Here is a 15,254-nt window from a genome sequence, read left to right on the forward strand (position 1 = left end):
AACGGGATTCTGGTCCCAGATATTGAAAACTGATGCTTTGGTACGCTATAACTTGACTTGTGGACTCAACTATCACTTTTACCAATGAATCAAATATATACTCTCCAAGCATGACCTTCAGTAGTTCAACTACATAGCCATCTACAGGTCTTACCGGATATGACGCCAGTTTTCCTTCACCTTCTCTGCAAAACTGAAAAACTTCGCAACTCCCACCGCTTCTTCTATGTGCCCTTCAGGGTCTTGAACCAGCTGGGGGAATGCAATGCCGTTACCGTAAAGTCCAGTAACTCTCTCACTTCCGCCTCGAAGATGGAATCCAGAGGAATGCATGTCAAATTCAATCTCCGTTTCTTTCCGTTGACCGTTGATGTATATCTTCGGCAGTGATGACCGCTGATAGCCAATCGCATAGACGATGTGCGTGCATTTGGGAAGAAATTCTCGATAGACTGAGTCTTCGTTCTTCCCCAAATCAATCTCTTCGAGTCGGGTATGATCCAGCTGGTTCTCCATGACATTCTTTGCCCATTCTGCCGTCTTGCCTTTTAGACCAGAATTATCAAATATTATCCCATCCTTGGTGTATACAGCGTACGTGATAGGCCGTCTGCGGAAGTTGAAGGTTTTGACATCGCGTTGATCAGATTTGGAAATGTCGTACAAGTTCCAGCAGCACAAAATTCCAGAGTGGGAGTTTCCTACGACTGCCACAACTGACTTGGAGTCTTCTGGAAGCACCGACGGCAGTCTTGAGCGGCGCATACATTCGTCCACATCAAGGACGGTTAGATTGGGGTTGATTGCTTGATGTAGCGAGGCGGACTTTGGATGAGAACCGGTGCAGAGAAACACACGCTTACTCTTGACCTCGGCATCAGCCATTGAGACTGTCCAAGTCTCTTCCTGAGAATCCGTTAGTCAAGCCTAAACATGGGGTAGAAAAACTCGCATTCAGAGACATTTGTTCCACTTTGCCTACTTTCATCTCCACTTCTGGGCATTTGAGAAGCCCATCCCTTAGCATGCAAATCATATCACCGGCCAAACTGAGCTGACAAGTCGATTCTCTGTCCAAAGACTCCAGTTTTGTAATTGCATTGGATGCAGGGGTAGATTCAATGATTGAACGGCAGGTAGGCGAAGCGTAGATTGCGTCTAGGTAAATACCAATTTTGGTGTTACTGTGTTGATCAATTTAGCCTTTGCACAGAGTAATCAACATCTTACTCACGATGATATTTCCCGGTATAGTTCATTCAATCTCCCGCCTCCAAAAGTTCTATCCACCCAAAGGATGTTCCTGACTCCAATATCGAGCAGTGTTGCAAGTGTGGCTAGTCCGCCGGGCCCAGCTCCCACAACGACGCCTTCATAGGATGTAGCTTCCATTGCATTAAGATACCTTGATTTCGACCAGATTATGGGCCGGAGAAATAGGAGGTGAGAATTTTTAGAACCAGGTTGTGCGGGATATGAGGAGTGAAAGGGTACCTAAGCATGATGTCACTCTTAATTCACAAAGCCAGTAGGCTATCTCCCGTCAATAAGTAAGAGACTGATCAATCAAATAAAACTCGAGCCTCTTCAATTGGGATTGGAGCCCTTTTGTTGCGTCGCAAAAAGCAATCGAGTCAAAAAAGCAATCCTGACGGTGTGCTTCAGGCATCTTCATTTCTTTGCATATATAAATCTGGAGGGCGGAGACCCGCAAAGTGGTCAGAACCTTCAAAATACACACTATGATTACCCGAACTTTTACGCGATGTCTACTTGTTCTTCTTGGTCTACTTAACGATATAAGAAAATTTCAGAATGTGGAAAGGTAAGAGAAGGTGAATAATTCAATGAGCCAGCCACTTACCGAACTGACGTGAGAAATAGAAAAAAAGGAACACTTCCTGAAGCCTTTTGTCTTATCTAGTGATTCCTACGGTATTGAGATGGTAAGACACTTGAAGGTGATGAGGTATTCCAAGAAACCATCACAATGCTCTATGTAGTGGATATCATGGCACTATAAGGGAAAGGTGTCAGGACGTTTCTTAGAGCGCGGGCTAAAACTGTAGCATTACGATCTAGTACCGGAAAGAGCAAGTAGCAGCCGCTATAGAGGTCTCGTAGAAAGAGTCTTCCTATAGTCCGAAATTCATCGCTAATGCGGACAAAGATTGTACTCAGATGACGAATGCAAGGAGAGATTGGTACCATTAGATTCAACTTCTCGCCTCGGGCTCCAGGTCTTCGGCGAGTAGCACCCAGTCAGTTAGGTAGTGATGGTATCATGCACAGCTCATCATGAATGATCGTTCGATTGTTTGACTCAAGCTCCAAAGTGAACATATTGAGCCCACAGGTATGGATTTTCCAAATTCTCCTCGCGAACAGTCATCACAGCCGTATGCAACGCCGTCGCAACTGCCCGATTACCCTCTACCAACCCACCCTCGGTGATAAGTTCACGGTAAAAGATGGCAGCTACTTGTGCGCAAATCTCATCGTTCGATGGCCACATTGACCCAATTGTGTGTGCAAAGCCCGCAACTTGAAACCCACTCGCGAGATGGAGGGCTTCGTCTGCCAATTCGGACATTTGGTTCTCTGCCGTGGAGCAGGCCGAAAGGTATGCAAGCCACGCTTGTTTCATGTGAGACTCAGAGATCTTTTTGACAGTGAGACGATCAGTAATGGAATCGGACTCCCCTTGAAGGGCTAGGTAACTGTTCGAGGGATCGGTCATGTCGGACGATCCGTGGCACGCAAAATGAGCAATACTGCAATCTTGGAGGCCTTGGAGAACTGTTTCTGCACTAGGCTGAATCAGTGATTTCACTGTATGAGGTGTGGTGACTGCTTCCTGAATCGCTTGGCTCTCGGCCATTACGCCAGGAAGGTCGTCTTCACCAGGAGTTTTCGGCATTGTGACTAGTAACACCGACTGTGCGTCGAGGGTGACACGTGTCTTTTCCCTTGCAAATTGAAGCATTTTGATCGATGGCGTGTATGAGGATAGGACGCAACTTAGGGAGTTCTCGAGTGAGCCTGGAGAATGATCGCCTGCCGCGTGGAAGGGAAGGGAGGCAGCAAGGCCCGTGCCGATCCACCAAATGCGAGGGAGTGCACTATCGCTTGCAGGATAGAGAAACCCTAGCTCATCTAGCACCAGACGGACACAGTCGGACCACAAATCACGTAAAAACTGTTGAAAGGTATTTGGTCTGCCGGTTTCTCTCAGCTCAATCAGTCTCGATGCGCTGCGGTTCAGTCCCCAGGATCGATATTGATTAGCCTTCGATACATCAAAGTCCGGTAGTTGAATGTGTTTGATTCCAGAAGGCAGAATAATCAAGGCATCGCTACTGATGGATGTGACATTCACAACCACAATAGGACCGTCGGTGGCGTTTGCTTGTAAGGTCTCGAATGTAGGGGGAAGAAGGAATCGATCGAATCCCTCTAGATTCCGGATGCCCGCTAGGCAATCTTCCAAGCGTTCCACGGCTTCTTCGCGGTCTTCCAACAAATTTTGACGGGCCTCAAGCGGATCTTCTCGGCGAATAGGCATGAATGCCTTGTGACGAAGCTGATCGAATTCATTCGCTTGCTTGGGATATTTAGTGGACAGATCTGAGATATCACCCCGACTATCAATTAGGTATCCAATGATGAGACCTCTGCCGTGTTCCAGATACTCTAAAGCTCGAGCTGGATTATTGTCTGTTCGGAGGAGAAGAGAGGATGCATCCGCAGCTAGGCCCGACATTTGCTGAATGGCAAACTGCTGGTCCTCCCGGGTAAGGTAGCGACTGCATACTAGAGGTATGAGTTCCAGTGCTCTTCCGGCTAGTAAATGAGCTCTCTCAAAGTCACCATCCGGGACAAGAAGGTTGATTGCTCGACCGGCAGATTCGATACGATACCGTGGAGTTCCATTGTACGAATCGAAGGCTTGAGAGAAGTGCTTTAAAGCTGCAACCTTATCCTGCTGTTGATGTTTATGATCGTATCGGATTGAAAGGAAGATCCCTAGATTATTCAACCATCGTGCTAGATCGGGATGATGTTCTGGGGTGTTATCGACGGCATTTTCGGAAACTGAAATTGCCTCCTGTAAATCAATCGAATTTCCAGTTCGTTTATATCGTTTTGAGATGTAAATAGCTAGATTGTTCAAAAAATGTGGTAAGTCGGGGCTTTCTTTCGGTGTATTGTCGATGGTTCTTTGGGTAAGCCGGATCGCATTCTGTATATCCTCCAAGTCTGATGTTTGAGATCGATCAAATCGAGCTGCGAGGTTGCTAGCCAGATTCATTAATCGATCTGTTAGGTCGGGATAATTTTCTGGGGTAGTGGCGACGGCGTTTTCAGCCAGCCGGACTGCTTCCTGTAAATCCTCAAAGTTTCCGGTTCGATGATAGCGGCTTGAGAGAAAGGTTGATAGACTATGTAGCCAGTATTCTCTGTCAGGGTAGCTATCTGATATAGTACCGATGGCGGCTTTTGCTAGTCGAATTGCTTCTTGCAAATCATCGAGATCACCAGTTTGGTCATACCGGGTTGAGAGGCTACTAGCCAAAGAAATTGAGAAAAGTGCTACATCAGGGTGGTCGTGCGGAGTAACAGAGATAGCTTTTTTGGTCAAACGGACTGCTTGCTGTAAATCATTCAAATCCCCAGTCCGGTCATATCGAGTTGATAGATAGACCCCTAGCATGTTGAGACGTTTTGCTAGATTGGCGTGGTCTTTTGGGATAATATCGACAGATTGTTGCCCAAGGCGTATAGCTTCTTGCAAATCATCCAGGTTTCCATTTTGTTCATAACTGATAAAGAAGGTTCCCGCGAGATCGCTCAGCCGAAAAGCTAGACTCCAGAGGTCTTTCGGGGTAAGGTAAATAGCTCTTTGGCCCATCCGAATCGCCTCCTGTAAATCGTCTTCATTTTTCGATTCTTCATATCGGGTTGAAAGATAGGTACCCAGCAAACTTAATTGGGCCGCTACATCTGGGTGACTTTTTGGGGTAGCGTCGACAGCTGTTTTGCTCAGCCAAATTGCCTCGTTCAAATCCTCCACGTTGCCAGTCTGGCGGTATCTGGTTAAAAGATTGCTCGCCTGGGTACCTAGGCGATTTGGCAGATCGGTGTCGCCTTTATCGGTAACGTCGATTGATTTTTGACCAAGGCGAACAGCCTCCTCTAAATCCTCTTGATTTCCAAGTAGATCATATCTGCTTGCGAGGGTGAGGGATAGGTCGTTTAGCCAGTGTGCTAAATCCGGATCATCTTCCGGAGTAAGATCGATAGCGGTACGTGATTGTAAGATTGCCTCTTGCAAATCTTCCAAGTTCCCAATTCGATCATATTGGGCTGAAAGGGCGGTCGCAAAATTATTTGATCGCAACGCTAGATATTCGTCGTCTTTCGGAGTAGCATTCACAGATTTTCGCAAGAGGCTCACTGCATCTTGTAGGTCACTCAAATTTTCGGTGCGAAGGTATCGAGTCAACAGATGCGTCCCTAGTTCATTTATCCAATGTGGCAGATCGGGGTCGTTATCCGGGGTAGCGTCAACGGCTCTTTGTGCTAGCCGAATTGCCTCGTGCAAATCGTCCAGGTTTCCAGAACTGTTATATCTGGCTACGAGGGCATTCGCCAGCAAGGATAACCGTAACGCCAGATCTGGGTGGTGTTTCGGGGTAGCATCGAGGGCTGTTTGAGCAAGGCTGACGGCCTCTCCCAGATCATCCATTCTTTCTCGGACGCTACCAGCTCCCTGACTGCGTTAGTAATTTTCATTTGTCAGTTGTTCTTCTGTTGCTACAGACTGGTTTCCCCGAGTATTTCTTCCACACATAGCATCCGGGAAATTTTCTCTTACACGCAAAATTTGGACACCAAACTTACAGTTAAAGTCAAACCAAGATATCTCAGTCGATTCGGTGATTTATGATTCTAATCGTTCTGATCCAGGCCAATGCAGGTGAGCTTTATAGCCCTGGTATGGGACATAGCAAAGTGAGGAGTCGCCCTAACTATTTTCAATCATGACTGCTGACGTGGCTGACAGCGTGGATGTTTAGCCGTAATATATGCTTGGCTAAGTAGAAGATTCGTATTCCGGGGATCTCCGATGCTGTAGCGGGGCAACTAGATGACAATCAAATTATCAGCCTCAACGGGCGACTATTGAGACCAGCAATAACCCACTGAGTGTCCCTAATGGTTTTTGCTATGCGAAAGATGTCCTGGTCGGGTCGGACTGGTACGGCAACTGCACCATGAACTTCAACCCATTTTGGATAAGCCTCACAAACATCCTGGCAACGATCATTGCTGAAGCTAACAGATAGTCTGTCAGATAATAAGAGCGATCAGATTGTAGGGAGAGGAAGAAGAAGAAAAGATAGAAGGAACTAGATACAAGTGGTGCCGGAGTGATGACATGTGGCTAAGGCACCAACGCAATTGTACCAACCTTAGTGTATTACACCTTTTGCAAATACAGGATCCAGCAGTCAGGCCGGAATCTAAAACGTTAGTATAGGTCGGGATAGCTTGTACAATGGTTCCAAGCTTCTTGGACACCGTCGGCTGACAGTGCCCAAACTCTGCTCAAAAGGTTACAGGTCAAGTGCGTGCGTAAGACCGTGATCCTGCTTAATCCCCCTTCTTGGACACCGTTGACCCCATCGTCCTGGCGACAAGCGGAAGAGGCCAGACAAACTGGCCAGTCGGATCCTCATGTACCTCACCAGCAGTGAGCATGTCGATAACCACCACAGCAATGTATCCGCCAATGGCCGTGAAGACATGCCACCTATATCAATCGTTAGAGTGCGGAGCTCATAGGCAAGGAAGTGAATTCACATCGACTCACCATCCGTGGAATTCGAATAGGAAAGCCAAAGGAAGGCCGATGGAGTGTCGGATGGAGATCAGATATCTACAGGTGAACTCATCGACGAGCCAGATCATGTATCCAAAAATGAAGCTGACTGGATCTTGGGTATTAGTATGGATCCGTGGAGAATTGTTGTGGCAGGGTAAAAAGCTCAAGTACGTCCGCGGCGGTGATTGATAAGGGGGGCACCTACAAACTCCAAAACGAGTCACGTTCCTAACATTCTTTCGAACCACGACATTGGGAATTTGTCGCGAGATCAGTCTCGTTGTACAGATCACAATCAGAAGAACACTCGATCCAAAGGTCACCGCATGGAGAAGGAACTCGTCCAGTACCATATGAGCAACCATGACACAGGTAAACACGATGGAGAGGATGGTCCCCATGAGTCGGGTGTACTGCTTGCTCTTCTGGAAAGTGAGGACACGGTGCACGAGCGGCGTAGTCAGGAGGTGCATTGATAATTCATCCGCTGGAAAGATCACCCGAGAAAGGATGTCAACTTAGCGCCAGGCCCATATGGGAGCAAGCAAAAACGTACACATTTGCGTCTGATATTTCAGGGTCATGTGGTACCCAGCGGAGCAGACACCGACGCCCATCAAACCGAAGAAGGGAAGCGAACGACCCACTGTCGCTTGGCCATTTTTAATGATCCTCAACAGACCGTGAATACCCAGAACGACTAGTCAAGCGGGATAAGTTAGATGATATGAAGGCACGGCATTGTTTTTGGCATACCCGGTGGATTCCGAACGCACTGTATACAAGACTGCTGAGGGTGTTGATGAACTCCGCGACGTATCTGGTGATCACATAGTCCTTGAAGAGCCAATCCCATCTCAGATTAGCATTTGCAGGAGATAATTAGTCGGGAGGTTCCGAGACTATGCTGATATACCTCTTCACAGAAGCTAAGATAGGTGAGTTCACGGACAAGCATTAGGATGTGCGGCTGATCAAAACATACTTTAAATAGGATGTCTGGGGGCCCCAGAAGGGGTTTTTGGCAAGATCCATCATGAATGCCGGGTGGAATTATATACGTTCGGACGTAACACCCAATTGGAGCACAGAAGGAAAACACAATGACAGGAACAAAGACAGAAAATGAGCTTGATGAGTGGGGAGGTACAGGGTACTTTTGAATCAATCAACCCCTAGCCTCAAATCCCCCTTAACCCAAGTTGGCTTAGGGGCCCCCACAGGGTACGGCAGTCGGTAGCCGCCAGTGCGGCAGTGGCCTTTCTGCCCAACTTTGACCGCCCCCGGATTGTAATAACTCGCTTTTCGTTACCCTCCAATACCTAGCTTGGGAATCGTCTAGCTTTGAGCTCGAATTTTCATACCAAATCTATCAAGTGATTACTCTATTTCTGTAAAGAATTTGATAGCCAAGGAACAACTAAGAATCAGAGTAGATAAAAAACTAAGATCGACAATTAGAATAGTGAAATCAATAATATTAATATCCATCTGAAATATAATTTTGTACAATGTATACATACGTTATACGATGTATGATTCACGCAATCAATTAAGGAATCAAAGAAAATCAGAATTCAAGATAGCCTATTTTAAGGTGAAAATTCATAAACCACAGATATCAGATTGAAAGTCCAAGGAATTCCAGAAATTATAGTATCAACTCATAGTAGTGAATCCGAGTAATCTATAGTTATATCGGGGTCTAACTGGGTATTGGAAATTGAGGCATGGAGGACTCGATTATCAAGAATTAGATTATACAAGTATCGGAGTGATGCGACTTCTATAGAGCATTCGAGCGATACTGGTATATTAAATTGTACCAAATACGTAAATGCGTAATAGACTACTGGCAAAAAGTCCACTGGCGCACTTGCGACTATAGCCTGCCATAATGGCACCACGTACGCTAGGTATTATAAGTGTACTTGATCGTAATTTTAGCCGTAAGAAATCAAGTCTGTATATCTCTAGGGAATAGTGAATCAACAAAATCACTTTGAAACGCTCATGCTAATTCGCACTAGTCTCCGAAGCCGGCTGGTACTTCACGATGCGCAAATCTGGCTTGTTCGCAAAATAAACCGTCGCTCCAAGCGGCACCCTATCATTTTCGATGAACAAGATTTTTTCGGGGCCTTTGAACACGCTGATCACACCAAATCCTTCTGTGCGTGTCCATAATGGGAACACTGCGGTACTATTGTCACGACCCTGGTCTTGAGCTGCGAGTGTCTTCCGCGAGGCTGGTCCAACAAAGGTCTTCATAGATTGTCAGCCCTGGTTACATGAATATTAGGAGATAATCTTATACTATACCGTTGTCTCAAAGCTTATTCCTACTCCATTTGGTGAGGCACTTAGTCCCATGCCCGTTAGGAGGCGGTTTGGTTTATATTTCGAAACCACGACTGTGATTTCTTCCGAGTGTAGATTGACCACCCAAACACAAGGAGGGATATTTTTCAATTTACGGACTGCTGCGCCAAAGATTCCCTTGAGATGACATGAGCGACATTTTGATACAAAGAGAATTAGTGCCTTGCCTTTGGGGTTGGCTCCCTCCGTGGGGGGATAGCGGGGTACGTCTGCCATCATTTCCGGCTCTTTGAGATCCACGGCAGCAATTGAATCAAGAGATTGATCGCCATCCTCAGTGCTTATACTGGACTCGTGGGATTGATACATGGCTTGGAGTTCAGGCTGAAGAATCCAGGTTGAAGAAAAGGAAACGTCTCGTGAACGGTATATATACTGTGGTATGTTATCATCAAGGATCCACTGACGAATTGATCACTGTTTTTACCAGGTCGGTACGGCACTCAAGTTTCAAGATAGGCTATACTGGCAATTTCGGGCTAGCTTTCGAGCATCATTAGGTTAGTGTGTAGCACCCCCCCTCCTCTCTGCCTCATTATTGGCTGTGCTCCAAGTCAAAAGAAAGTTGCCGAGAAAACAATAGTATTGAAAATATAATTATGATAGTATTGTTCGTATATAATACCTATGCCGTAGTAATGCCACATAACACAAAAGGAGGGACTTCATGTTCGCTATCGAGCTTCCCTACCTACCTCGCCTGTCTATTAAATTATATCCCACCTTCCAAGCTTCCTTTCCGCCTACCGATCATATTAATCATGTCTTCCACCAAGCGTGCGCTACTGATTGCAAGTCCCTATGGGGATCTCGAGGGGCCAGAAAACGATGTTGAAATGATTTCCAAAGTCCTCCAAAAACGGGGATTCCAAATATATCAGTGTTGTGGCTCGGCAGCAACCCGCGATGGCATTTGCTCGGCTTGGCACGATCTCATATCCCGAATTTCACCTGATGATACAGTTGTCATCTACTATTCAGGACATGGCGGAGAAGCTCTTTTGGCAAAGAATGCAGATGAGCGAGATTCTGGTCAGCCATGGCGACTACAATTCATTGTTCCAATAGACTTCAAGGAGGTCTCTGGAGAGTTTCACGGGATATCAGAAGAGGAGCTGTCTCAATGGCTGCTTGATACTACAGACAAAACGCAGAATGTTACCGTCATCTTGGACTGTTGTCATTCTGGTCGTATGGTGCGTGATTCTCGCTATGTCAAAAATGCTAGACGGAGGAACCTCCCTTCGACTCTTTATCATGATATCGCTGGCCACATCCAGTCACTTCAAGATAATGGATTGCTTCGAGAGCGAATACAGCTGGGAGATAATCCTCACGCAGTGCGAATTGCCGCCGCAGCACCTTGGGAAAGTGCGTATGAATACGAAAATGATTCGGGGTTGCAACTCGGCGCATTGACTGAGGCTCTTGTTCGTGTGATCGAGGAAACAGATGATGATCACATTTCTTGGAGAACCGTCATGCTGCGTGTACAGGAATTAGTCAATATGTCCTTTCCACAGCAGCATCCACGAGTAGAAGGACCACACACTCGCTTTCTCTTCTCCCTGGATGGCCGAGCCTCCACTTCTTTTCCCATCAAACAAGAGGGTGACAGTACAGCTGTAATCAAAGCTGGCAGAGTTGCAGGAGTCCGAGAGAAAAATATATATGCGGTTATGCCGCCTGGATCGGAATATGTCGATTCACGCACTCAGATTGCCACTGCAATAGTCACAGATGCTAGCGGATTTGATGCTGTCGCAGCACTGACTTGGAGGGATGGGGTATCTCAATTGCCTGATGGGGGTGCACTGGCCTTTCTCGTTGAAGAAGCTCTCTACAAATGGCCAGTCTCTCTTACACCAGACATTGCAACGCTTCGAAAGCATATTGAGCAATCCAGGCTCATCAGGTGTTGCTACGATGACGAGGGGAGTCCTCTGGTTGAGATTCGTCAGCAACAAGGCAAACTCACCGTGACCAACAAGTATGGAGTGGAAATTTTCTCGCAGCGGTTTTATGGCAAAGAGCCTACGCCTTCTACGTACAAAGCAGCTGTTGATGTTGCAGACCGAGTGGCTCGCGCGCAACACTTCCTGGTTCAAACGTGTGACAGTGCAGAGCATTTACAGCATGATCTGGAAATCAAGATTGGCTTAGTGGACAACGGCCATCAAGGAAGAATCATCGATCCCACTGGCGAGGATTTCATCACTGAGAACTCCAATATCTTCATATCTTTGAAAAACCATGACGACCAAAATAGTCTGTTTGTGTCTGTTTTCGAAGTCGAGGTGAATGGTCAGATCAATGCAGTGACCGAAAATCCAGATGGAATCGATTTGCCCCCGGGATGGTCTCACACAATCGGTAGTACCAAGGCCAAGCTTGAAGGGCTCAAGGTTAAATGGCCACTCAATATTTCCAAACGACAGGCGGTCATCGATACCTTGGTTGTCGTGATTTCAAGCCGTCCTGTTAACTTGCAATTTTTGATTAACTCGGAAATCGCTACGCGACGGTCTGCCACAAATCAGTCATCTTTTGAGAGTCGCCTTCTCCGACTTGTGCATGGTGTAGGCCGTCTTATTGTGACTGAAAAAAACATGTCAAAAACCCGTTATGATATCGTTCAATTGCCTTTCCTATTGAAACCGGGTACTTCTAGTTCTTAGATTAGCCCATCATGTCCATGTAAATGTTAGCGGTGTTCAATTACCAATCATAATATCGTTAATTGAGTGTCATAGTGTGTCTTTTTATTGTCAATCGTGCTAGAGTAACTATCATTAGAGTACATCTAATTGGGACCAAACTCCATGGTGGTCATGAGAATTGTGGTACAAGTAGTCCCTTCCTTTCTCAGTCCCTCTGCGCTCGCCGGTGTCTACCAGGCAACAGTGGTATCATCGATGCTCCAAAGCTCCCCGGCACCGTTCTCCTTCGTCAACCCATCAATTTTGTTGACAATTGCGCTAACACTTTCCTCAATCTCTACGAAAGCCTCGCCAAAGCCTAATGTTCGACAAGCGTCATTCCCAGAATCCGTTTTGACCGACCTATAGAAAGATATTAGTCAACACATCGAGACAAACAATCCAAAACTCCATACCCAGGATTAACAGCCAACGTAGCGATCTGATCATGCTCAAAATTGATTTTCCGGACAAAAAAGTTTGCTGCAGCTTTACTAGCGCCGTAAGGCGCAGTAGTCCACGGGGCATCTTTCATATCGCCAATCGTTGCCATTAGAGTACTTATTAAGACGAAGCGAGCAGACGAGGATTTCTGAAGCAGAGGGAGAGTAGCCTGGAATAGACGGATAGGTCCGAGAGTGTTCACGTCTAGATGAGATTGAATCTGGGCAATGCTGGATTCGGCAACGGTGGTGAAAGCGGCTCGGTCGAAGATTCCTGCATTGGCGATGACGATGTCTAATGCCGACACTCCATGGCCAGACAATGATTCTACTGCGGCTTTGGCGTCGGTGTTGGAACTTGCGTCAATTTTAACAATGATTAACCGACTGCCTGTCCCCGTAGGGAGACTGGAGAGTGTTGGCTCCGATGAGCTTGGGTTGCGAACAGCAGCGATCACGGTGACATTATTGCGAGCTAGATATTTGCTAGCCAGAGCAAGGCCAATTCCTAGAATGGTCAATTTTAATTGAGAGGGAGGTCAAATATGCAGTTACCTTTGTTGGCGCCGGAAATCAAGATAGTAGACATGATGTGTGTTGAATACTTATATTCCGTATATGAAGATGACTCTTCCAGAAACTGATATAAATTATTTCCGAGACAACGTCTACTTTTTAGTACCCCGCTAAGTATTTATTAATAATACACCGTCCACCTACTCCGTACTAGCCTAGCTATTAGCATTGGTCATACGGAGTATAAAATGAGTAATACATTAACCACTAAGCCTATGGGATGGCTAGTTCATCTGTAACTTACGGTAAAAAGTGCAGAAGTCTCTACGGAGTATACTCTGTAGTACTTACACCTTTAGATATGGACGAAACTGAACCCCATATACCCATCCATGCCAGATAGCATGAGTGACAAAGGCCCCGAGAGATTCACCGGCCCGAGCGAACCGGCCCCGGTGGGGGCTTGGCGTGCTAAGTCATTTACTTCTGGTCCCCGAAGCCGGACGATGCGAGGCAACGCAAGGCAATGCAAGGCGATCAGCTGGTTTTTGGCTAAATGCTGTCTTGGAAGGAGTATAATGCAAGTGTTTTATTGTGTATATATTTTTCGGACACATACAAAAGGTATTTCAAAATTGGTACTCAAGCATACATAGATACATGTCGATATCAGACTATTGAATGAGGATCGTTTACAAAATATAGTGAAAACCGAGATAAAAATGACCGATGAGTACAAGTGCTTCTAACTTGCACGTACTCCGTATTTGAGTCAGCTTTGCATTACCGAGTACACAACAAAGCCAGGGACCAGGCTTGGCGGAGCACGGCAGTGCATATCCAAAAATGAGACAAAGAGAGACATGCGGGTATCTTGCAGGAGTGGATAAAATTTACAGGGTTACTCCTAGTCCGGGACATGAAAAAGAGACAAAGAAAAGATTCAGAGATTGAAGCGGCGGGAAAAGGTATATTCAATGACTGAAGATACAGGTGTAAAATAGACGCTAGATCGTAGTCTGTCGTGGAGAAAGGTATCAAATCATTAAAGAATAATAGATGGACACATATATGAGGATACATGAGTACATCCATAAGAAGCAACGTCAGAAACCCCGGAATTAATAAATTGACAAGCAAGAAGCTTGTCACTTCCACAACCAAAAAGCCGCACAGGTGAAAAGCGCACGAGATCACTCATCGGGCTTACGCGAAAGCGCAGGCAAGAGCCAGGAAGGCGCCACCGACAGTCCAGATGCTGCCTGCCAGCTGGCCGGCGGCGTTGAAGGGAGTCGACGAAGCGGCGGGGGCACCAGTTCCGCTAGGCGCCACTAGAGGGGTGGAGCTGGAGAGACTAGTGGACGAGATGAAAGCCGAGGAGGACTTCTTGGGGGTCGGGGTGATAAGAGTCGACGAAGAGGTGATGACCGGGGCGGTGGTGGTCACAGCAGTCGTGGTGGTGGTGCTGACGGTGGTGCTGGTGGTGGTGGGGGCCTGGGTTGTGGTGGTCGAGGTCGGGGTGTGGGTGGTGGAAATAGTCACGGGCATCCAGTTCAGATCATGTGGGCCCAGAGTGCCCGACGGGGTCGCGGTGCCGGCGGAAGCCTGGCAGGAGGCATAAGTGGTACCAGCAATGCTGCAGGAAACAGTTCCAACACTGTTTGAGATCAGAATCCGGTTCGCGCGTGGACAGTCGGTGCTAGTACTTACGTTCCCTGGAGGTTGATGTTCTTCAGCTGCATGGAGGTGGGAGCAGCAATTGCGGTCATGCCATCTCCGACAATACCGCAGGCATCAGCGGTCTTGGGGCAGGTGATTTTGTAGGTAGTCGCATCTCCGTTCTGTGGAAGGTTAGTCCAAATCTCACGGACAACAGAGTGCGTTGACGGAAGAACGCGCGGATCGCGCAACTCGATCCGGTACGTACGGTTTCCATAATGCTAGCCTGGAGGTCCTGACCCGCAAAGCCGGGTAGGAGAAGGTTTGCGCTGTTAGCGGCAACAGCGGTAGCGCCAGTCAACAGAGCGATGGTGTAGAAACGCATGTTTGAAATAGATTGGCCGGGATTTATATCGAAAAATTGGTAATAATCAAGGTGAAATGGCACAAAGAATGAGAGTACACAGTACTTGAAGTAGAATCAACAATTGCTCAAAACGAAGGACTGGATTTAACGAAAGACTGTCGAACGACGAAAGAGTGAATGACGGACTGCTTGAGCCTGAAGGTGTGAAAGGAAGAAGAAGTATTAGAGTGAGAGACATCCTGGGGGTTAGGCGCGCAGATTATTGACTTGGCATAATATTGTCCGTGGGGAGTTGCCAA

The 15,254-nt window shown here is 46.8% G+C and overlaps 7 protein-coding genes across 7 annotated transcripts; 1 reads left to right on the top strand and 6 right to left on the bottom strand.

Annotated features, from left to right (window-relative positions):
• Positions 1-156: 156 nt before the first annotated feature.
• N7500_009431 (uncharacterized protein) lies at positions 157-1,392 on the bottom strand (the record flags this gene model as incomplete). Its single annotated transcript, XM_056680570.1, has 3 exons — positions 157-906; positions 983-1,184; positions 1,235-1,392. Coding segments are annotated over 3 exons (1,110 nt in total), but the record flags the coding sequence as incomplete, so codon positions are not given.
• A 931-nt stretch (positions 1,393-2,323) lies between these two features.
• Positions 2,324-5,749, bottom strand: N7500_009432 (CHAT domain-containing protein; the record flags this gene model as incomplete). The annotated part of the gene is made up of 1 exon (XM_056680571.1): positions 2,324-5,749. One exon carries the CDS (start codon positions 5,747-5,749, stop codon positions 2,324-2,326), a length of 3,426 nt encoding a protein of 1,141 aa, XP_056527953.1.
• Positions 5,750-6,657: 908 nt separating this feature from the next.
• On the bottom strand, positions 6,658-7,924 carry N7500_009433 (ceramidase; the record flags this gene model as incomplete). Its single annotated transcript, XM_056680572.1, has 6 exons — positions 6,658-6,817; positions 6,878-6,995; positions 7,095-7,376; positions 7,446-7,589; positions 7,666-7,745; positions 7,875-7,924. 6 exons carry the CDS (start codon positions 7,922-7,924, stop codon positions 6,658-6,660), a joined length of 834 nt encoding a protein of 277 aa, XP_056527954.1.
• Positions 7,925-8,905: 981 nt separating this feature from the next.
• Positions 8,906-9,580, bottom strand: N7500_009434 (uncharacterized protein; the record flags this gene model as incomplete). The annotated part of the gene is made up of 2 exons (XM_056680573.1): positions 8,906-9,154; positions 9,212-9,580. The coding sequence occupies 2 exons, from the start codon at positions 9,578-9,580 to the stop codon at positions 8,906-8,908; spliced, it is 618 nt and encodes a 205-aa protein (XP_056527955.1).
• Positions 9,581-10,032: 452 nt separating this feature from the next.
• On the top strand, positions 10,033-11,949 carry N7500_009435 (caspase family protein; the record flags this gene model as incomplete). Its single annotated transcript, XM_056680574.1, has 1 exon — positions 10,033-11,949. One exon carries the CDS (start codon positions 10,033-10,035, stop codon positions 11,947-11,949), a length of 1,917 nt encoding a protein of 638 aa, XP_056527956.1.
• Positions 11,950-12,161: 212 nt separating this feature from the next.
• On the bottom strand, positions 12,162-13,002 carry N7500_009436 (SDR family oxidoreductase; the record flags this gene model as incomplete). The annotated part of the gene is made up of 3 exons (XM_056680575.1): positions 12,162-12,333; positions 12,387-12,921; positions 12,969-13,002. The coding sequence occupies 3 exons, from the start codon at positions 13,000-13,002 to the stop codon at positions 12,162-12,164; spliced, it is 741 nt and encodes a 246-aa protein (XP_056527957.1).
• Positions 13,003-14,135: 1,133 nt separating this feature from the next.
• N7500_009437 (putative GPI anchored glycoprotein) lies at positions 14,136-14,973 on the bottom strand (the record flags this gene model as incomplete). Its single annotated transcript, XM_056680576.1, has 3 exons — positions 14,136-14,586; positions 14,640-14,770; positions 14,857-14,973. The coding sequence occupies 3 exons, from the start codon at positions 14,971-14,973 to the stop codon at positions 14,136-14,138; spliced, it is 699 nt and encodes a 232-aa protein (XP_056527958.1).
• Between the last annotated feature and the right edge of the window lie 281 nt (positions 14,974-15,254).

Source organism: Penicillium coprophilum (genome assembly GCF_028826855.1).
Source record: "Penicillium coprophilum strain IBT 35676 chromosome Unknown utg000006l_segment0_segment0, whole genome shotgun sequence".
Lineage (NCBI taxonomy): Eukaryota > Fungi > Ascomycota > Eurotiomycetes > Eurotiales > Aspergillaceae > Penicillium > Penicillium coprophilum.